The following is a 24,539-nucleotide window of genomic DNA, read 5'->3' as shown; positions in this document are numbered from 1 at the left end:
TTAAATGACAGTTGTGATCTCATGAAAGTAAAACTTCTCTAAGAGGTCCTATTTCATAGATGTACCCTTTACAAAGGCGTCCCATGATGGGTGAAAACACGCATTCTGCCCACAGGAAAATTATTTCTCAAATATTTAATATTCTATCCAGATAAGTCTGTGCCAGTAATCCTACCCTAGCAGAAGACAACATAAAATTTAATTCTTTTCCCGCTGGTTGATCTATTCCATGGTTAACACCAAGATAGCCTAGTCGATGTAAAAGAAGGGACACTTCTCATTTTTCTCTTTGTCCTTGTCTCAAAAATTAACCATTCTCTAGAATTTTCAATCTTCTCAACTTTGGTGCCAAACTTTTCCCATCTAGGGCATAGCTTCCCCCTACTTATTTGACCTACTGCCCCCTTTTTTTCAGGGGGAAAAATTTACTCAGCAACACCCCTGGCAGCTAAAAACTTTTATACTATTGACCATAACAATCCAAGATAAGGTGTAACTCTCTGCTTTTGCGCCCCTCCAATCGTTCCAGCATCTTCCAGAGACAGTATCATCCACTTTGGGAAACAATGGTCTAGGTTCTTCTTGAAAGGAAAAATTATCTGAAAATATGCTATTGAATATTCTGTGAATTCTATTGATGTGAATTCAATTTTAACATAGCTTCAGGACTGACCACAGTAGAAACACTCAATAGTCTGCCCAAAATTTAAATTCTATATGACAGAAGTGACGGATCTTAGGAAATAACAAAAAAATCCACAAAACATTGTTACAGATAGGAAAATAGCATGCCACCTCAATCCAATTCTCAGTGCTAAAGAGTCAAAAGCATCATTTGCCAGCAAGTCGTAGGAAATCACCAGGCTCTCTCTGCTGCACCACACACCACATGTAGAGAGAGAGACAGTGGCCAAGGCACAAGAAAGGAAGATAAGAAGAGGTGGCAGAAAACATGTGTGCACAAAAGAGGGCGAGGGTTCAGGTACAAGAGAGAGCACGTAAGTGAGAGAGAGCAAGGGGACAGCGAAATAAAATGAAAACACCATCTCCTTATAGTTCCGGCCTGGCCTGGTCCAGGAAATTGGTGCCCTCGTGCTATCAGTGTTGATGCACCACCGAGTGGATGGTGACGACATCGCCCTCTCTGACACTTACTTGGATCTCCCAGAGTTGTTCTCCAGGACAGTCCGGCCCGTGGTGTCCATGCGCTGAATGACCAGATGGTCCAATACCATCTTCTTTTTGGCTCGTTCTATGATCTCCTCCTCCACAGTCCCCTTCGTAACTAAGCGGTAAATATTGACCTGCAGGAAAAGAATTCTTATACTAAAATCTAATATAAAGGAAGCTTTCCTGACTAAAACCCAGGAAGGAAAAATAAAGAGGATTGGTTCTCTATGAATCACAGTACGCTGTCTCTTCAGGCAAACAGCGTCACGCTCTGCAACAGGTCACATTCTTTTATTAAAGAATCATGAGAGCCTTGTTCTAATAATAAGAATATTGGCAAAGATGACTGAGTTTCATCAGTGAAACATTTCATCCAACCTGAATCTTTGTTCAAGTGTGAAATGTAGGAGGCTAATTAATGCTAGAGCAGACTATAAGATTCAAATGTGAAAAAGGCAAACATAAAAATATTAAAAGATTTAACAATTTCTCCGTATTAAAGTGAGGAAAAAAAGTTGGCATCATTCTCATATACCCATCACGGGATATACTCAAAGCATTACTAGTAGGGTATTTCTCTTCTGCAAGTAGCAAAGAAACCGTTTACCTTAAGAACAAAAGCACTTCCCCTAGAAACTCTGCTAACAAACAGAAATCTCCCTTGGGGAAACAATAGCAAAAAAGGGGGGGGGGGAGAACCACATTTTATTGTTTTGTTTAAATCATTTTATCGGGGGCTCATACAACTCTTATCACAATACATCAATTTGTAAAGCACATTTGTACATTCGTTACCCTCATCATTCTCAAAACATTTGCTCTCCACTTAAGGCCTTGGCATCAGCTCATTTTTCCCCTCATTCCCAGCTTCCCCCTACCTCATGAATCCTTGATAATTTATAAATTTTTATTTTGTCATATCTTACACTGTCCGACGTCTCCCTTCACCTACTTTCCGTTGTCCGTCTCCAGGGAGGAAGTTATATCCTATAATCAGTTCTCCCTTTCCACCCCACTCTCCCTCCACCCTAGGGGAATCCAGGATGGATGATTCCCTCGGGACCAGTGGTGAGAGTGGGAAAAAAACATTTTGTAGACATCAGAAAAGGGCTGAATTCTCCACCAGGTTGGAGCACATCCAGAAGTTCCCCCACACTCACCTGCTTCTTCTGACCAATTCTATGGGCTCGGGCTTGTGCCTGCAAGTCATTCTGCGGGTTCCAATCAGAGTCAAAAATGACAACTGTGTCCGCTGAAGCCAAGTTGATTCCCAGACCACCGGCCCTTGTCGAGAGCAGGAAACAGAAGTCCTGTACACAATGCAATAGACTACTTTATGCAGTGGCCTTCTCTGAGACCGTTTCCCAGTCCAATTAGCCCTGACACTTGGAAAACCCTGCAGGTGTGAAGAAAAGTGAGATATGACGGACAAACTTTATGGAAGCCAGAAAATATGGCAGGGACTCAATGGCAGATTATATTTTTCTTTAAGAGGAGAGAATCAGTGCAGTAAACTAGGGGACGGAATAGAGTCTAACAAAGTAGTGGCAACAAGGAAATTAGTTGGCCGGAACTAGTCATACGAAGTTAACAAGAAAACAAACTGAATTAATAAGGGAAGGAATTGTTCCAGCAAGGCCTTCAGGACGTTTATGTTCTGGATGAAGGTGGATTATGCCAGGTAAAAGAGTCAGTATAAACAAAGTTGTTGTGTTGTTCTATGTAAACCGTTTGTCAGTCTAGTGAGGAGAAACGATTACATGTTGGAAATGCCGAGAAGCATCGATCCTCAGCATGCAAAAAGGAAACCAGAGGAGGTTTAGGGAAAGAAACAAACCCATGTGTGTAAAATACCCAGGAGGCTTTGACTCATCCCAACAGAAGTAGGCCAGGCATACATCCCCTTTCCTGTGTCTGAGTAAGCAGGAAGATAGGGCATAGAGGAAAAGAATAAACTGTACGAGACAGAAAGAAATGAAAAGTCACTAAGATTTCTAATGATACAGAACGTGATTGTGTATATTAAAGTCCTGCCACTCTTCCGTCACACAAGCAGCAGCACTCAAAACCCGGTGCTTCGGTCTAACCTCAAAAGTGTGTTTGACATCCATTTATAAATGGAATGAAAAGGTCTCTATATCTAACAGTCACATTCAAAATTATAAAGTGACAGAAAAGCATAAAGTCCACAATCATTAAGGTAAAGAAATAAAACCCAGAGTTATTTCATGGAGTTAAAACAACTCCAATGAAAAATTAATTATCCAAATAGTCACAAGACATCTTCTAGCACTAATAGAGGAATTTAGCAAAGTTTCAGGGGACAAAGTCAAAGATCAACCAACAAAAATCATTTGATTTTTAATACAATGGAAATCATAAAGTTAATGGGAAATTAGGAAAACAATTTACCTAAGAATAAATTTAACCAGGGACATAAATGATATATACAATCAAAATTATAAAATACTGATGAAAGCAACATCCAAGTAAGATTTAAGTAAATGGAAAGCTGTCTCAAATTCATGCACAGTAAGATTTAATGTTGTTTAAGGTGTCAATACTACCCGTCCCAAATACTACCGATCGATTACACACAATCCAGATCAAAATCCTGGCAGCCTTCTTTACAGGAATATGCCGACCAATCCTCAACTCTACATGGAAAAGTAAGAGGACTCCAATACCCAAATCTACGTTGAAAGAAAGAAACAAAGAACCCTTTCTGGTTTAAAAACTATACAGCTACAGTAATCAAACCAGTAACAGTAAATGGACACATACATCAATGAAACTGAGAATCCAGAAATAAACCTACACATTCATTGTCAACTCACTTTCTTCTTTGGTCTTCCTTATTCAATGCCCCACTTCATATGCATATGAAGTGACTAGTCTTTGATGTGACATCTTTGCTTTTCAATATATCACAGAATCTTTGGTAGCAGATTTGTCTAATGCAATTTGTCACTTGATTTCTTGACTGCTGCTTCCATGGGTAATGATTGTGGACCTCAGTAAGAACTATCAGATGAAATAGCAATTTCACACCTATGTATACACCCAAAAGACTTGAAGCAGAGACTCAAAAGAGAAAGGTCATTGCAGCCCAATTCACAATAGCCACATGATGGGAAACAACCTGCATGCCCATCAGCAGATGACTCGGTCAACAACATGTAATGACTGTTAACAATGGACGAATACAGCCACTAAGAGAAATGAAGTGTTGGTGCATGCCACAACATGTATGGAGTTTGACAACATCCTGAGGGAAGTAAGTTATTCACTAAAGGACAAATAATGTACTACTTCACTTACATAAAAAAGGCAAGAGAAGGGAAATGAAAGGAAAACAAAGATTACTAGGGCCTACCAGGGCAGGAGGAAGGAAGAAGAGGGGGCTTACTGTGATGGAGAATTCAGAAATTAAGGTTAGGTATGCACCGTCCATCATTTGTAACTGGTGTCAATAAATTTCACACCTATGAAAATTTCAATTGGGACCAGTAATGTTACAGGTATATGTATTTCCAACAATGGAGAAAAAAAAAAACCACCACCAAAAACCAGAAAGCAGATGCTGGGTTGCTTATAGATGAGCATCTCATTGAATTTGGGTCCTTGATTTGGAGGTTTCAGGTCATGGTTTCATGAGATATCCCTGTTAACTCTTCTAATGACATGTGTAGTGCTTCTGCCCGACCTCTTAGTTCACTGCATACTTCCTGAGGTCTTAAAGGCTTGCAACAGACTATCCAAGGTAAAATCATACTTCCTTATCTACGACAACAGAAGAAGAAAGGTCAGCGGTGGGAGTAGAAAATGGAATGTGTGGCTAACATCCTCCACAAACAATTGCCTCCTTTTCTATGAGACTAGAAAACTGGATGGAGCCTGGCTATTATTACTGAACATTTTCATCAGACTCAACAGAGGAAATCTGAGCAAACAGAGAGATGTACAGAACAAAATTTCAAATTCTCATGGACTCTAGAGTTTCTGGAGTCATGGAGGCAAATGAACCCATGAGATTACTACCTTAAAATAATCTTTAAGCCTTATACCAAAAACATCCTCTGCAGTCTTCTTAGAGCCAATCTTCATAGTCTATCTTAACATTACTCTTTTAAGAATTATCTACATGGGATCAATATAATTTAGGTAAATAACTTAAGTGACAATTGATCAATGTTAATGAGGAAAGAACCACTTAGGAAAGGAGGATGAGGATTGAATGTATAACTCAAAAAATTTAATCAGTGTCCCTAATTATATCTGGAGCAACTGTTGAATTGGTGTATACTTACCATCTATATTCTCAACAAGTTTTTTTGGTAAAATCTCACTTAGCAATTTGCATAGAAACTGTCAAATGAGAACACGGCTGGTTGTAATAAAGCATAATGAATTTTACTTATTATTTATATTAAGTACTGATTAGCAGGTGGGTCTGTTATCCTTTGGATGAAAACACCAAGAGGTAACACACATTGACTATGACCCTGAAGAAGCCTACAAGTAATTTAATGGGTACTGCTGGAAGAGGTTCCAAAAACTTACATAGCCTCTGCGAACCGAAAAATCATAAAGATAAATGATACTTCATCAAAGAAAATATGAATTATAAATTCTTGTTTTGGTCTATTATCAAAGATTTTTACATTATGAAACTCATTAATACTAAGGGTAGACTAAAATGGAAATACTCATCCACAAATGGTATTAGTAGTATAAGGTATCTGGAAAAATCAGCAAGATACTTCAAGCATCTTTATACAATGCACATACTCCATTAAGTAAGCATTCACAAATAAATTAAATGGCTAAGTGCACAATGGCACAGGTTGAGAATTTGAAAACCTTTAATAACAGAAAAAGATGTTTAGTATATAACTTAAAATGAAAAGAGACACAAAACTCTAAATAGCTTGATCTCAGTATGAATGGAAACAACCTAAATAATGTTAACAGCAAGTTGTCTTGGGGATGGGTATTATGTACAACTTTTCTTTTACTTTTGTCCCCTCCAAATTTTTTAAATGAGCATTTAAAAAAATAATCTCTCTGAATGATTAAGTCTGTTCTGATTGAAAACAGATGTAAGTTTGCAGAAAATGGTGGGAAAATCTATGTTCGATCTGTATCCAATCTAAGGTAAGAGGGTTGATTGAAGCTAGAGAAAATGAAATTTTAAGTTTTTTAAAAACATGCTCAGCATTATCACAAGCTGAAAGAAATTATGAAAAAAAGAAATCAAATCCCTAGTTATAATACTGAAGGATTCTATATTGAATAAAGATAGAAGGGATGCACAGATTACAGTAACGAAAAAGAACTGGTTAACACTCAGGTATTTCAAGAATACTTAAAGTTCCATGAGCTTCTAGAAAGACAAATCTGCCTTGAAGAAGTACAGCCAGAATTCTCCTCAGAAAGAGGGCAGAGAGATTCTATCTCGTGGACTTGGGACATGTTGCTGGAAAAGGACCTCATGCTAAGAAAAGTAGAGGGTCAGGGAAAAGAGGAAGACCCTTGGGGAGACGGAACGGCACGGTGGCTGCAATGAGGAGCTCGAGCAGTGCATGTGAGGACGGACAGAGCTGGGCAGTGTTTCCTTCTGCTATGTACAGGGGTAGCTAGGAGACAGAACTGATGAGACAGCACAACAAAACACGTTTTTTCCAAGAAAAGACCACATAAAACATTGATTTTCAGAATGATACTCATACTAGTTTCTACATTAAAAGTAGGAAACACAAAAGCAAATATTTTTAAATAATGAAAAGAATAGAATAGGAAATATTTATTGAGTATGTATCTGCTAGAGATTTAAACCTTACAGCAATTTTATGAAATATGTATTAATTATGATTTCACAGTTGAAGAAATTGAGACATGAGGGAAAGGAGAAATGGAAATTACATGGTGATTGTTTTTAGTAATTTAATTCCTTATACTGTTAGCCACTCCTTGTTTCTAAGTAGCTTGGTGTCCAAAGCCCCTCAAGAAGAACTAAAATTCTAGGCAAATGCAGTAGCAAGAATCGTATAGTATAAATAAGATTATCTTGTGAGTCTAGAAGCAGAAGGGATTACCATCTGAAGTAACAGACATGGACAAAACAAAGTTTGTTACATATCTTTGGAAAGTAGGGAGCCAAGTCTGCTTTATCTACACAAAATAGGGGACTGGGTTCTGGAAATTCTAACATTTTCTATGAAACACTTCTAGTTCTACTTCTGGATCCCTCTATTTTATCTACATTAAATCTCTTCTCTTCAACTTCTCTCCAGTCCTATGGCTCGTAATACTTTGATTTGCACAAACTACCTATCAAATTATGTCCTGGGGGCATAGTGGTTACTCATTGGGCTGCTAATCCAAAGGTCAGAAGTTCAAAACCACCCATACCGATCTGCTTGAGAAAGGCAGGCTTTCTCCTCTAGTAAAGACTTACAGTCTGGGAAACCCACAAGAACAGTTTACCCTGTCCTATTGGGTCACTAAGAGAATCAACTCAATGGCAATGAGTTTGGTTTGGTATGCACAAACTGTAATGTTATAGTTTCTGACTTGTCATTAGTCACTCTTCAATAGATGCATCAAACCAAAATTATTTAAAATGCCAAATCCAAACAAGACACTTACTGACAGAAAAACAGTTATTAGCCAAAGCAAGAATCTTCAATGACACCAAATTAAGAGAGCACCAAGTAAGAAATGGCACCTGTACTTTTCTAGACCCAGTCACCAAAAAGTATAAATTCAGAAATCTTTCTTGTTGCATAACATGTCAAAATTCACCCTACTGGACCACCCTTCCTGACCTCCCATCCTTCCCTTGCTGTTCTCCGAAGAACAGAACACGCAATTGATACCAAAACTACTCTTTCATTCATCAAGCATTATAAGATAAGCAAGCATGTGTGTGCCATCTGAGGTAGCAAACAAGCTAACAAGCATCCTCTACATGAGGTATTTCTCATCCCCTTCTCAAGGTAGAGGAACTGCATAATAAATTGTTTCAGAAGCAGAAGGCATTAAGCTGGAAAAGCTTTCCCCTTTATAGAGAGCCCAAACTGCCCGCAAAACAAAGCCATGCATAGTATACCTCAGATCCATCTGCATTGAAGTGATCCAGGGCCTGCTTTCGGATCTCTCCCTTGATGGAACCATCCAGACGCTGTAAAAATATCCAAGAAAATCATAAGGCATTAAGGTCAGCTATACCAGAATAGAACAACAGACCTGCAAGCTTTTATCAACCCAACACGCTCTGAGTAAAGATAACCAGCATGCACTGGTAAAGGGCTGTGCTTACAGCACACCCTACTTGACAAGCTCTCCAGTTACAGACTCGAGGTCGGAAGTTTAGGATCCAAAGGGTTGTCTTAGGTTTATCCAAGGATCAGAATGAGTTTAAGGGCCTGTAGGGAGAAAGAAATCAGCCCAATCTTTGCCTAGCAACCTTGCTTGCTTCCACAGCTGTAGATACTTAATAATGAGGGCCTGCAGGAAAATGACTGCACAGCAAATGTGGCTAACAGTATCAGAGTTACGAGGTTATTAAGTTCCATACATAAAAAAATAATTGTTTGGGAGGCATTTTCCTGCCATATTAAGAATGTTGATTACATATTTCACCTCTCCCAGAGGTTACCCTGGGAAATCAGAGCAAAGTGTACTAACAAATTCTATTTAGGTAGGCAAAATACATCTTCCCCAGAGCCCCTGGCATTTAATAGCCACATCTAATTCTGTTAAGAGTGCAGGTCCTATGTCAAATGTTGAAGACTTACTACTCCTATGTGCCTTACATATAAAGGACTTCTCCTTATTATAATCATTTTCATATTTCCTCCCCTCATCCTTACCAATCAAAACAGCTCATTTTGTAGAGGTAACACCGACTGAGAAAAGCCATCATTTGGCCAAGGATGAATGACTGGCTGGTAGCAGAGTCGGGAAAGACTAGTTCTCCACCAGAAACCCAGAGGGCGGAAAGCAAATGCCTTTAGCTTGGACTTCGTCCTTCAGTGCCATCAGTCACTGATCCATATACATCCCTTGAAATGGTGGGATGTCAACTAGTTCTTTTTGGTGAAGTGACTCGGTGTGTTCTTTTCCATCTTCTTTTGATGGTTCCTCCATCTTGAATATTGTGCATGTTGTTATTTGGTTGTTGGGTGCTATCTAGTCAACTCTGACCCATAGTAATCCTATGTACAGCAGAACAAAACACTGCCTGGTCATGTTATCAGCCTCATGGTTGCTCCAGTGCTCAAGATCACTGATACAGCCACTGTGTCAACCCAGCTCATTGAGAACCTTCCTCTTTTTCATTTCCTTCCACTTTGCCAAGCATGATGTCATTCTCTAGGGTCTGGTCTCTCCTGACAATCTGTCCAAGGATATAAGGTGCCATCTTGCCATCTTTGCCTTAAAGGAACACAGTGGGCTTACATCTTCCAACAGATTGGTCTGACCTTTCAGCAGTTCATGGTATTCTTCTCCGGCATCACAATTCAAATGCAACAATTCTTCTTCGGACTTCTATATTCAGTGTCCAACGGTGACATGCATTATGAGACAATAGAGAAAACCATGGCTTGGGTCAGACCCACCTCATTCCTCAAAGGAACATCCTTCCTCTTCAATACTCTAGAGAGGCCTTGTGCAGCAAATTTACTTAATGCAATGTATCTTTCGATGCTGCTTTCATGACCATTTGATTGTGGATCCACACAAAACAAAATCCTTGACAACTTCAATCTTTTCTCCATTTATCATGATGTTACCTACTAGTCTAGTTAGAATTTTCGTCTTCTTTAAATTGAGTTGCAATCCACACTGAAAGCTACAATCCTTGATCTTCATCAGCAAATGCTTCAAGTCTTCCTCACTTTTAGCAAGCAAGGTGGTGTCATCTGCATATCGCAAGTTGTTAATAACCTTCCCCTAATCCTGATGCCACATTCTTCTTCATATATTCCATCTCCTCCGATCATTCGCTCAGCAAATAGACTCAAGTACGGTGAGAGGGTATAACCCTGCTGCACACCTTTCCTAATTTCAAGCCCTGCAGCATTCCCTTGTCTGATGGCACAGCTGCCTCAGGCCCGTGTGCAAATCCTGAATGAGCACGATCAAGTGCTCCGGAACTCCCACTCTTCTCAAGGTTATCCAGTTCATTGTGGTCTACATAGTTGAATGCCTATGCCTAATAAAAGGCAAAAACACATCTTTCTGGCATTCTCTTTGATTCAAGAGCCATCTGATAACAGCAATAATACCACATCTTCTTCGTAATCTGGCCTGAACTTCTGGCAGTTCTCGGTTAATGTACTGCTGCAACCACTGTTAGGTGACCTGTAAGATTTTACCTGCATGCAATATCAATGATACCATTCCGTGGTTTCAGCATTCTGTTGAGTCATCTTTCTTTGGAATGGGCACAAATATGGATCTGTTCCAGTCAGTTGGCCAAGTAGCTGTCTTCCAAATTTGCAGGCATAGAAGAGTGAGTGCTTCCGGTGCTTCTTCAGTTTGCATAAGCCTTTCAATTAGTAGTCCATCATTTACTAGAGTCTAACTTCCTAGTGCACCACTGGTTCTTGCTCATGTGCTACCTCCTGAAATGGTGGACTGTCGACTAGTTCTTTTTGGTACACTGACTCTGTGTCTTCTTTCCAGCTTCTCTTGATACTTCCTGCATCATTCAATATTTTCCCAATAGAATCTTTCGAGATTTCAAATCGAGGCGGGACTTTTTTTAGTTTTCTCAGTTTCAGATACGCTGAGCATGTTCTTCCCTTTTGGCTTTCTAATTCTAGGTCTTTGCGCATTTCATTATATTTGGCTTTGTCTTCTTGGACTGATGCCCTTTGAAATTTTCTATTCAGCTCTGTGACTTCACCTTTCTCGCATTGACTTTAGCTATTCTACGATTAATAGTAAATTTCAGTGTCTTCTGGACATCCACTTTGAAATTTTGTTTCTTTTTGTTTACAAAACAACCTTATCACCGTCAAAGTACTCTCCATTATACTTTATACATTTGTCAAATCCTATAATTCCATTCTTGGAAAACTTTTCAAACTCATCTATTTGGATGGTGGATAGCACCTTCTCTTTTTTTTTATTCATATATTCTATGTCATAAAATCATTGTCCTTTCATGTCCCTCTGCATTTGCGGAAAAAAGTTGTACGGAGCAAGGTCAGGTGAGTAAGGTGCCTAAGGCAAGAGAAGCATGCTGTTTTTGTCAAAAACTGGCGCACTGTGATGGCTGTGTGAGCAAGTGCATTGTCATGGTGGCAAAACCAGTCCCCTGCCTGCCACAAATTAGACCTTTTTGTCACACACTGTTTCGCTATCTTTTCAGAATGTCTAAATAGAAAGCTTGATGTAACAGTCTGACCTGGAGGAACAAGTTCCATATGCACTACAAGTTGGCATTTTTGTCTGTTAAGGAAGCCAATGGACATCCACACGAGGTTTATCATCAATTGACATTTCACCTTTTTTGAAACAAGAAAACCACTTGTACACTTTAGGTTTTTTTTGGGTTTTTTTTCTCCCAAAGTGCTGTCCTTGCAAGCTGTGTTCAACATCACAAAAGTTTCTACAGCATTTTTCCTGTGCAGGAAACAAAATTTCTCAGCCACACGCGTACTCTTAAATCCGCCATCACCAAAAAAGAGAAACTGCTTTCAGGAAAAAATTCACTGTGACCAGAGAGAAACCTCCCCAGGTGACACGACTGGGTGCACTAACTCAGAGTGAGTTGGTCAATACTCACCTAACAGGGAAAAATTCATACTAGGGAAGCTCAGCTCTGACCGGTGCAATTCTGGTTTTTTGCGTGCACAGATATTATCCTGTTACAGACAGTATTATACTTCAGGAAAGATCTTGAAATGTTCTTTTTGTTGATGTAATGTCATTCCTCGTGAATCTGTCATTTCTAGCATATTAAATTCAAGATGTCTGATTGAAAATGGCTAATACCAGTCTACTTCAACTCACAAATGTCTAGGATATTAGTCTTTATTTACGCCACTTTTTGATGACTTGTAGTTTTCCTTTACACCTTCCGAGTTCCTATTATAACAGATGTTCCCAGTTGCCTATCAGCAATGAAGTGCCCCAAGCTTTCCTCCATCCAAGTTATTAAGGTCAGCTCTACTTTGACAAGGCAGCTCTTCCTCAGTCATACATTGAGTGCCCATCCTTTGACAATGCGCTGCTGTTGGAAACCATTTGAGGCATTTCAATTTTGGCCTACTGAGTCAGAATCAGCCTGATGGTGTTGGGTTTACGGAAGACAAGGGAGTTTTAAAAACTAATCTTGAGCCTTAATCTTATGTTTTTTCCAATAAAACTCGTTTTCTGCATTATGATAGTTCAGCAAGCAAAGTACACAGCCCAATGAGAAAGATTAAGCAATTAAGAAGCATCATTACCTGGAATGGATAGTGCTTAATAGTTAAGTATTCAGCCAAGATGTCCAACATCCTCACCATCTGGGAGAAGATAAGAACTCTATTTCCCCTTTCTCGAAGTCTTGTCAAAAGTTTGTCTAGTAGAATTAGCTTCCCACTGCTCCTGATCAGAGACTGAAAATACAAAGACATTCTCCGTCATCACAGAGCTCATAATTTTAAATCATCTTTCAGCTTTCTGAAGTCCTTGGTAATCTGACTGACCAGCAACTTCTGGGGGAAAAAAATCAATTTTTGTTTTTTATATCATGTCTGTGTCATTATACTTTGTTTTTTCAATTATTTGTTTAACCTTCAGTTATATGTCCTTACAAAACATTTTTGGTGTTTCTTAAACAATCACCAAAGACGAAATGTCTTTTTTAACCAAAAGTCACCTTATAGAAAGCAAAGTATTTTTCAGAAAGTAATTAGGAACCATACACACCTGAAGAATCTCCTGTCCATTTTCCCTTTCATTTTCTTCAGGAGGCTTAATCAGATAGCAGTGATTGCAGCATTTTTTCAGTTCCATCACAATATTAAGGAAACCCGATGTGCTTCCTCTTGTTCCTTTGGCTAAAGCCTTGTAATTTCTCGTCAGAATCCACCTGCAAATAAACATATTATCGATGATGCTGAATTCCAAAGTAGAGACTGGAGGGCACCACAAGATAACAAACAACAGTAGCATTTCTGAAAAACTTAAGGAAGATTTAAGGAAAGGTTAGGACAGAAACGTTTTTATTTTGTCTCCTATGACCTAACTAGAATCCGTCATTTCTCCAGTAACATTAACCACACTACTTATTCTACTGCTTATCTCAAAGTCACATGACTCACAGAATATTAAATGGAAATAATATATATGCATATATATACACACACAAGACTGTCACTAAGGCACTCTTTGTTGCAAACGGAAATGGGAGAAAAGCTGTCCAGTAATACAAAATTGATTAAATAAAGATATACTATAGAGATATGCAAATATTTTATCCTAATTTAATACTAAACTTAAGGTTTAGTATATGAAACAATTTAAATGTCTTCCAAAAGGTAGATTGGTTAAATTAATAGATATACATACATATCCACAAGAGGGTCCTATGAACTTTTAAAAACAAGAAATATCTTTACACTTCAGTAAGTATAAAGCTTAGATAGAGAAAAGTGCATGTATATAGATTTCTACCACTTATCTAAGAGGAAGAGCGTGGAAAGGCAAAATTTATTTTCTATATTTAAAATAAGAATTTTAAAAGGATAATCATTAAATTTTTAAAAAGTGCAACAAAACAACAACAATAAAAACTAGGGGGGGGGGAGAAGAGCAAAAGCAAGTGGGGCAAAACATTGTGAAACAAACCAGGCTTTGTAGTTTGGACTTTGAATTTAAATAACTATATAACAAAGTTAATCAAGCATCAGAAAAAATAAATGGAATGAAAACAAGCCCCTGTGTTTCCAATTGGTAGCCTACCCATAGAGAAGGGCAGCTATCTCTACTTCTTTAACGCTTGTCTACTCGTAATTGGATAAAGCTTAAAATTTTTAGAAATATGTTTGTTGTTCATATTGTTTAGGGTAGTCATGACACTGTTATTCGAAGACTATTATGCGGGAAAAGTGAATTATACTGAAGTACCTAAAAACTCAGAATTGTGATATGGGAGTGAAGACATTAAGGAGAATTAAAGCTCTATTGACATTTTAAGTGAAAAAGAACTCATTATATACTTTATCTTTAACACCAAGGAAATGAATGTCTTAACTCCGTCCACTGAAAAGGTCTGTAAATGATAGCCATCCAGAATTAAAATGGGAGGCTCTAGTTCTAGGGCAGAAGATGTACAAGATGAATCTGCATCATATTATCATTACAGAAAGCAAAGAAGCAATCAAAAACTACTGGGATTATGTCAAAAGGATAGAACTAAGGTGAATAACCTCTCAGTGGCTACAGATGAGATGAGAAGAGCATGAGTCTGGGAAATTAACAGCAAAGGAATGAAATTCATCTTACATATGAATCATAATCAAAACAAAATTAATTTCATGGTCAAACCTTTGGATAAAGCACTTATTTTTTTTCTTTTGGAATGTCGTTGAAAATTATACTTTTGAGAGGATTTCTGGCAAGATGATGACTGAGTAAAACATACCAGAGGGACTCCACAGAAATCAGCATGGGAGAGTTTCTAAGAAGGAAATTCCACACACTAACGGGTCACAGGAGGAGCATCATAAAGATAAGGAGGCACAGAACCACTAGATTTTGAGGAGCTGGGGGCTATAAGCTTACCACAGTGGAGGCTGGATAGGGGTTTAAACCTTAGCCCCACCACTATCTCAGCCAGAGCCTGGATCATTTGGAGCCAGCTCAAGGGCTTTATCTCAACACATCCACAGCTTGCTTCCCCGCCTAGGGGCAGGGTTTAAACCCCTCCAGTCCAACTGTCAGGGATCAGGGCTCAGTTACATTGTTACTTTGTTTTCTCTCTCTGGTCTCTTTCCCAACAGTCTCTACCACCTCAAGGCAGGGTTTAAAACCCTCCAGCCACACGGTCAGGGATCGGGGCTCAGCTATATTGTACTTTGCTTTCCCTCTCATCTCTCTTTTCTCCAACAGTCAAAACAGGCTCTGTTTTTCTTTTCTATTTTTTTTAAATCACTTACTGAGAGCTCTTACAAAGCTTACTACAATCCATACATCAATTGTTCAGGCATATTTGTACGTCATTCTTTTCTAGACAGTTACTTTCTGTTGAACTATTGATATTAGTTCCTTTTTTCCCCCTCTATTCTTTTTTTTCTTTTTCTTTGCCCTTCTCTCTCAAATGCCACTGTCGACCTCCAGACCACTCCCTTTAGCCCAGGGCATTTACACTTGCCCTCCACCCAGCTGGGAGAGCTATACACTCTTCAGCTTAACCCAAGGCTGCAGAAAGTCTGCCTACCTTCCTCCAAGGAAATCCCGCCCACCATCTACCAGGGAAAAGGCCGCTCACCTTCTTCCGGGGCCAATCCTGACCAGCCCCAGATCTGTGTGGGGGATATTCCACTCAACTTCTTCAGGGAGAAATCCAGCCTGCTTGGCTGGGGAAGATCCTACCCGTCCTCAGTGGTTCCACGCAAACGAGGGAACGTCCTCCCATGAGCTGTAGTGCTTCACAAGGCCTAAGGCAGCTTGTGCAACACCTGCCAATGCTCCACACTGCTGCAGAAACCTCTGCCCAAACTCCACGGGGATCTAGACGGCTAGGGCAATTTTGCCCACCATTCGTAGTGCTCTACACCAAAGCAGGCACACCCACCTGCCTTCTGTGTAACTCCCATAGCAGCAGGCACCCCCGCAAGCCCTCTGCCATGGGCCACACCATCACGGCCGCTTGTGAGGATCACCCAGTACACCACCATCCTCACGGATCCACAATCACCTAACCAGCGTCCCGAGAGGACCATCCAACTTGCACTCCAAATAAGAGAATACAGCATGACTAGGGTAAGAATGAAGGCACAGGAGGCTAAAGCAGTAGGCCAATTGTATAGTGCAATTAGCTGAAGGAAATTCGAAGAAGCATTCCTTTGAGTCTCCCTGAGAGAGCCCAGTGCTCTTCGACTCTCTGGAAAATGACAACTGGCTCCTCTAAAACAACATAACACAAACAGCAATCATCCCAAACAACCTCAGCAAAAACACAGGAGAAACAAAAGGCAATGGCAGAAGATGCCCCGAGCCTAACATGCATAGAAGAAGCAGACACTGATCTGCCACAGAAAGAAATTTTCAGAATGCTACTTGGAATCATACAGGATATGAGGGAAACAATACAAAAGGATGAAATGATACAGAAGATAAAGACCATAGGACAAAGGGAAATACAAGAGCTGATGGACAAGGTAACAAAAACCAGTAGCAGACTCAAGGACTTCGCCAACCGACTTGAGGAGGCAGAGAATCGCGTCAGTGACCCAGAGGACAGGAAAGACAAATGCAAACAAAACTCTAATAAGATCAACAGAGAAGCTGAAGAAAACCCAAGAGCTATGTCTGATGCTATGAAGAGGAAGACATCAGAGTAATTAGATTACCGGAGCAAGACACAACAAAGAAGTCATCTGCAAAAATAGTGATAGAACTCTAGGAGGAAAACATCCCCAGCTTAATGAATGAAAACCAGGCAACCATTCAGGAGGCTAAGAGAACACTAACTAGACTGAATCCTAATAATAAGTCATCAAGACACATAAGTTAAACTTTGAAGAAAAGGAGAAAATCATAAGAACAGCTAGGGAAAAATAAGAAATCACATACAAAGGTGCCCAAATAAGAATATGTTCAGATCTATCAGCAGACACTAGGAAGAGTAGAGTGGAGTAACATACGACAAAAATTGAAGGAAAATAACGCAAACCCAAGAATATTCTATCCAGTCAAATTATCTATCAAGAGATGGAGAAGAGTCTTCCCAGACAAGGAAAAATTCAAAGAATATGTTAAAAGATACCCAGCCCTAAAAAAGATCCTTGCTGACCCAGTATGGGCAAAAGAAGAGCACTCACCGAGCACAAATAAGAGACCAAGACATAGAACAACCTCATCCAGAGGGCAACAAAGAAAAAATAGCCGTAAATATAGGGTAAATGTTAACAGTGTAATAAAGTTTATCATACCTGGAATGTCTACTAGAGAAACTAAAATGAGTAATTTCTTAAGACTTAAAGGCTTACAATATAAAACAACAAATTTTACACAAAACAATGTACCGTTTTGGGTACAACATTACTGACATAATTAGACTGCCAGGGAGGTTAAGGCATAAAGTAAAATGAAACACACACAGCACAATGAAACACACACAACACACTGATGATAAAGGGAGATAGGAAAACACCCAACACAAAAGATATAAGATGACATCACAGAGTCCACAGATGGATGTAATAAGCCTGAATACCAATGGACAGAACTCAGGCATTAAAAGACTGAGGCTAGCAGACTGGCTTAGTAAACACAACCAATCAAACTTCCGCCTACAGGAGACACATCTGAAGATAACCGACAAAACTAGGCTGAGAATCAAAGGCTGGAAAAAAAACATACCAAGCAAACAGAAATTTTTTTTAAAGCACAGGTTGCAATCCTAATCTTGGATAAAATTGAAATCCAAGTGAAAACCATAAAAAGAGATAAGAAGGGGCACTATATAATGCTCAAGGGAATGGTAGACAAAGAACCATTAAGCATCTTGAACCTATATTCCCTGAAAGAGACCAGCTTAATGTGACAACCAAATGCTCCAAAAGATGAAAAAAGAAAAGACAGTCTAAACAATTACAAAAGGTGACTTTGATAAAACGCTATCTGAGAAAGATCACCAGGAAAGGATAGAGATCTAAACACTAAAATTAGACAATTGGACCTGATAGATATTCACAGAGCTCTGCACCCAAATATGTCGAATATGCATATATTTAAGCACATTGATCTCATACAGACCTCTCTCTAAGCAATGTGCCATAAGGCTGGAAAGCAATAGAAGGAAGATAAAGAAAATGAGGGTATACAATTGGAGGATGAATAACTATTGCAAAAGGAGTGTGCACTGGCCCTGATCAGAGATGAAATTAGGAAATTTCTAGAAACCAACAAGAATGAGAACACGAAGTACCAAAACTTATGTGACACAGCAAAGGAAGATTCATAGCAATACATGATCACCTGAGAAAGGAAGAGAGACTCATGACTGATATGCTGGCACAAAATTTACAACTAGAGCAGAGGCAGCAGGACATTCCTACTAATAGCAAACAAAAAGAAATAATAAGAATCAGGGCTGAGATTCAGGAGAGGGAAAATAAGAAAACTAAGGAAAAAATTAATGCTGCTAAAAGTTGGTTCTTTAAAAGGATATATAGAATCGACAGACCACTGGCAAACCTAAACAAAGACAGAAAGGAATCAATTTCAATAGCAAGTATGAAGAATGAAAGAGGGGAAATTACACCAGACTAATGAAATCAAAAGGAAAATTACACAGTGCTTCAAAGGACTGTACTGCAATGAATTCAACAACCTAGAAGACATGGAAAAATTCTTGTATAAACAATACCAACAAAAAAATCTCCCAGGCCAGATGGCTTCACAGGAGAATACCACCAAGCACTCAGGGAAGAACTGACACACCAATCCTACACAAACTCTTCCAGAACATAAAAAAAGACAGCAAACTGCTAAACTCCTTCTATGAAGTTAGTATAACTCTGACACCGAAACAGGGCAAGGATCCCACAAGAATTGAGAACTACAGACCAATATCCCTAGTGAGTATTGATGCAAAAATCGTTAACCAAATACTGGCCAACAGAATACAAAAGTACATAAAACAAATTATTCACTATGACCAAGTAGGATTCATGCCAGGGATACAGGGATGGTTCAACATACAAAAGACCATTGGTATCAAATGCCACATTGACATGAAAAACTGTAACAACCATATGATAATATCGATAGATGCAGAAAAAACATTCAACATCCAAAACCAATTCCTGTTTAAGACATTCAAGAAGATATGGATAGAAGGAAAATGCTTCAATATAATACTAGCTATATATGAAAAACAAACAGCCAATGTGGTAGTCAAGGGAGAAAAGACAAACAATCCCATTGAAAAAAGGAACCAGACAAGGATGCCCACTCTTATTTAACATCGTACTAGGGGTCATGACAAGCAACATAAGGTAAAGCAAAGATATCAAAGGTATTCACCTGGGCAACAAAGAGGTGAAGCTATCAAGATTTGCATATATGATTTTACATATGGAAAATCCCAAAAGCTCCACAAAGGGAGTACTAGAAGCAACAGAGGAATTTAGCAGAGTGACAGGATACAAGATCAACAAAACGGAAGTCTATCGGACTGCTATACACATCAGACAAAACCACAGAAGATAAAAAAGGTGGTACCCTACACAATGGTCAGGCACAAAATGAAATATCTAGGGATATACCTGACTAACAAAAGATTTGTATGAGGAAAATGACAGAAGACTACGACAAGAAAGCAAGAGTAACCTCAATAAATGAAGGCATATCCCATGCTCATGGATTGGAAGTCTCAATATAGTAAAGATGTTAGTTCTGCCCAAGGTACTATGTAAGTTTAATGCAATCCTGATACAATTACTGACATGTTTCTTCAAAGAAATGGAAAAACTGACGGCCAACTTCATATGGAGAGGGAAGAAGCCCCGAATTAGCAGAGAACTCCTCCAGAAGAAGGACAGAGTAGGAGGGCTTGTTTTACCTGACTTTAAGCAGATATTATACAGCCACCAATAGAAAAAGCACTGAAAACCCAGAAATAGAATCATCAGCATACAGACAACTGATCTTTGATAAGGGTCCAAAAAATATCAAATAGGAAGCAGATGCCCTCTTCAATAAGTCATGCTGGACAAAATGGTTATCTACCTGCAAAAAAATGAATCAAGACCCTTATTTCACTCCATGTACAAGAATAAACTCAAGGTGGAACACAGACCTTGAGGTAAAACACCAAACTATTAGGGCCATCAATAAAAGAATAGGCACAAACCTGAGCACTTTGGCGCAGTGAGTCCATAGGCTATCAGAAATAGGAAAGGACACAACTACAGATGTGTCACAAATTGACAAATGGGATATTCTGAAGATAAAACACTTGTATACATCAAAAGAATTCACCAAGAGAGTAATAAGACAGCCCACGGACTGGGAAAACATCTTTAGCAATGACACACCAGACAAAGGCCTCTCTACAATACTCTGCTAGCTTCCAAAAGAAAAAAACTTATTGCCCACTGAGGAGGTGGGCAAAGGACCTGAAGTGAACTTTCACAAGGGCAGAAATCATAATGGCCGATCAACAATGAGATACCACCTAACACACTCAAAGATAGCCCAATTCAAAAAGTCAGAAAGGAACAAATGTTGAAGGGGCTGTGGTGAGATAGGAACTCTCATCCACTGCTCGTAGACCTGTAGGTATGTACAGCCACTATGGAAATTGATTTGGCAAAATCTAAAACAGGTGGAAATTGAGCTACCATACGGTCCAGCAATCACCCTACTGGGCATATACCCTAAATAGGCAACAAACAAACCACAGCCAGACATCTGTACTCCAATGTTCATCACGGCATAGTTCAAAGGAGTTGAAAACAACCCAAATTTCCATCAACAGATGGATTGAAAAGCTGGTACAAACATACAATGAAGTACTACGCATCCCTAAAAAGAGTACATCAGTGCATGGGAAGAACTGGAGGAAGTCATGCTAAGTCAAGCACAAAAGGACAAAACGGGATGCTTAAAAAAAATGCAAAAGGGCCATAGGGAAAGAGCTGCTGTAAACAAAGATTTCTGGGGTGAGGTCCAGGTAGTATGGCAGGGTCTAGACTAAATCCTGGGATACCTATGGTAGCCAACTAAAAGGAGGAAAGGAAAAGAAAAAAAGACATGGGTAGTGGGGGAACAGAGCACTAGCCCACCCAAGGGGAGAGTATTGTTTATATTTCCACAGGGAGAGAGGGACCAGATTTCAACCTGGTACTCACTCCAAGACATCAATGTAATATACCAGCATGAAGCAGGGAAGCAATAGAGAGGTCTGAGGGGCTGGCCCCAATCCCAATTACGTGGACAGCACCATCCCCATCCCCTGCTCGCCCCCCCCCCACCAGAATAATTCACTTCAAGGACAGCACTGAAGCTACAGCTCAGAGTGAGGGACATTTCGAAGGGAGAGGAAGAAGAGTGTGGCCCACCACGATCTGAGGTCTATATTCCCACGCAGACCAGCCAAAGCACAAATAGGACCATAGGGCCGGCCCTACTACAAGACACAATGTCCCTCACTGACCCATAGCGCTACGGGGAACAAGAAGGGAGACAGCGCAGGAATTGCGTCCAATACGACCCCACCACACTGAGGCGAAACACTAAGGGTGTTCAACAGAACAGCAACGGGAACAGAGCAAGACAATGTCTAGGGAATACTAAAAATAGACTTTGGGTCCAGGGCATGGCACCCCACCAGACTCGAGGAGAAAACAGTCCTAAAGGTCAATAAGCAGACCTTGAACTATTTACGGGCTTTCTTTTTTGTTGTTTTCTTTTGTTGTTTTGTTCTGTGTTTTTTTGTGTGTGCATATTATTATCTCTGCAGGTCTATCTAGGTAAGACAGGCGGGATGAACAATTTGGAGAAAACAACAGGAAGGTCATTTCCAGGGGACATGGCAGAGAGAGAGGCGGGGGGAAAGGAAGTGGGAGTTAATAAGCCCAGGGACAAAGGAACAGCAAGTGATCCAAATCCCTGGTGAGGAGGGTGTAGGAGTCCTAGTAGGACTTGTTCAAGGGCAATGCAACCGAGAGGAATTACAGAAACCCAAATGAAGGCTGAACATGATAATGGACAAGAAGGAAGTAAAAGGAAATAGGGGTAAGAACTAGAAGGCAAAGGACATTTACAGAGGTCTAAATATGGAAATGTACTTAAGTAAATATATTTATATATAATGATAGGGAAATAGATCTATGTGCATATATTTATAGGTTTAGTACTAAGGTAACAGCGTGACATTTGGGCCTCTACTCAAGTACTCCCTCAATGCAAGAACACTTTGTTCTATTAAACTGGTATTCCATGAGGCTCACCTTCCTGACACAATCGCTGAACACAAAGCAGGTGCATAAGCAAACGTGGTGAAGAAAGCTGATGGTACCCAGCTATCAAAAGATATAGCATCTGGGGTCTTAAAGGCTTGAAGGTAAACAAGTGGCCATCTAGCTCAGAAGCAAAAAAGCCAACATGGAAGAAGCACACCAGCCTGTGTGATCACAAGGTGTCGACAGGATCAGGTTATCAGGCATCAAAGACCAGAACAAAAAATCCTATCGTTGTGAATGAAGGGGAGTGCAGAGTAGACACCCAAAGCCCGTCTGTAGGCAACTGGATATCCCTAGAATGTTCGCAGGGAGGAGATGAGCCAGTCAGGGTGCAGTATAGCAATAATGAAACATGCAACTCTCCTCTAGTTATTTAATGCCTCCTCTCCCCAACTATCATGACCCCAATTCTACCTTACAAATCTGGCTAGACCAGATGATGCACACTGGTACAGGTAAGAGCTGGAAATACAGGGAATCCAGGACAGATAAACCCCTCAGGACTAAATATAATGAGAGTAGCGGTACCAGAAGGGCTAACGGGAATGTGGGGGACAAAGCGGGAACTGATCACAATGATCTATATACAACCCCCTCCCTGGGGGACAGACAACAGAAAAGTGGGTGAAGGGAGATATCAGATAACAAAACATGACAAAATAATTTATAAATTATCAAGGCTTGGTGAGGGAGGGAGGGTGGAGTAGAAGGCAGAAAAAAATGAGGAGCTGATACCAAGGGCTCACGTAGAAAGCAAATGTTTTGAAAATAATGATGGCAACAAATGTACAAATGTGCTTGACACAATGGACATATGTTTGGGTTGTGATAAGAGTTGCACGAACCCTCAATAAAATAATTTTAAAAAGAAAAGAAAATTACACATTTATTTTGCCTTTTGAATATGAAATTTCCCTTAGTTCATATGAGGAAGTTTCTTTCATGGAGGTATTCTAACTAATAAATGATCAAACTCACTAATTCCAACTCATAGTGAAGCTATATTAATGATAGTAATAAAATTTAGCATCGATAATCCCTAAAGAATTAACAAGGAGTCCTAGTGACAGTGTTTACAGCCCTCAGTTGCTAACCAAAAGGTCCATAATCTCAACCCACCTAATGCCTCATGAGAGAAAGGTGTGGCAATCTGTTTCTATGGAAATGACAGCACTGGGAGTCCAATGAGGCAGTTCTACACTCTTCAAAGAGTTGCAATCAACTAGACAGCAATGGGTTTCACTTTAGGGAATTAATACTGTATGATATTACCAGCAAATGGCAGCTGTAATATCATAAAAAGAAAATGAAATTTTGGTGAAGGAATCCACCTGTGATTCTCAGTCAAAATCAAATGACTCAACTGATCTCCAAATAAACATGAAAGAGAGTTCAGAGGAAAATGCTAAAGTGATGGCATGGCACTGGAACCAGCAAGTACAGGCCTTGAGGAAATCTGTAAATTATAGGCTAATTTTCTTCACTTAAATAGGAAAAGGGGGTGGGGGTAGGGGTGCTAAATTTATTGTTCAAATAAAGTTGAGATACACCTTATATACCCGTGGATAAGCCGAGCCTTTCAGCACAAAAAATGTGCTGATATCTCGCGGGTGACTGCCGTTTCTACACTGTTCATTTAAAGCCCCGCTGACATTGCAGGGGTTTGAATGTCTGTTTACTCACATCTAACCAATCAGAGCTGTCCTATGACGTGGAGAGCTCCAATTCGCAGAAGCATCTGTAGTGATTCACTTACTCCGGCAGCTGAACTGGTAAGGATGTGTTGGTGGCTGGGCTCAGTCTCTCCCCTCTGGTCTCTGTGTTAATTCACATCCTAATCCCCCTCCCTCCTCCCCACTAACACATGATGGGGGGGGGAGGGGAGATTACCATGAAAGTTCTTTTTCAAAGTCTTGTTTTTTTATCCTATTAGAAATGGATACTCTTGAACCAAAACAAAAACACCGGTCATATGAGACTGGTTTCAAAATGAAGTTTGTGTCAAGAGCAGAAGAGAGCAATAACAGTATTGTGCAAGTAGGGAATTCTGTGTTGACGAAAATCAAGTGAGGGAGTGGCAGAAAATGAAGACTGACTTGGAACAGATTCCAAAAGCTAAAAAAGCTCGTCGTGGTTTAACATCTTTTGATGGGGCTCTACAGAGTG

At 39.7% G+C, this 24,539-nt stretch overlaps 1 protein-coding gene across 3 annotated transcripts in view; it reads right to left on the bottom strand.

The window, feature by feature from the left end:
- The window catches only part of CHD2 (chromodomain helicase DNA binding protein 2), a 159,398-nt gene that overhangs the window by 51,860 nt on the left and 82,999 nt on the right, over positions 1–24,539 (bottom strand). For all 3 annotated transcript variants that reach the window (XM_075557881.1, XM_075557880.1, XM_075557882.1), the window contains 5 exons: positions 13,105–13,267; positions 12,639–12,791; positions 8,285–8,356; positions 2,331–2,480; positions 1,156–1,304 (listed from right to left, as the gene is read on the bottom strand). In XM_075557881.1, coding sequence (XP_075413996.1) covers positions 1,156–1,304; positions 2,331–2,480; positions 8,285–8,356; positions 12,639–12,791; positions 13,105–13,267 — 687 coding nt within the window. The remainder of the gene's footprint in view (positions 1–1,155; positions 1,305–2,330; positions 2,481–8,284; positions 8,357–12,638; positions 12,792–13,104; positions 13,268–24,539) is intronic.

The sequence above is a fragment of the Tenrec ecaudatus genome, chromosome 9 (assembly GCF_050624435.1).
Source record: "Tenrec ecaudatus isolate mTenEca1 chromosome 9, mTenEca1.hap1, whole genome shotgun sequence".
NCBI classification, from domain to species: Eukaryota; Metazoa; Chordata; class Mammalia; order Afrosoricida; family Tenrecidae; genus Tenrec; species Tenrec ecaudatus.
The sequence above is the reverse complement of the archived record's forward strand: the minus strand, read 5'-3'. Positions and strand labels throughout refer to the sequence as shown.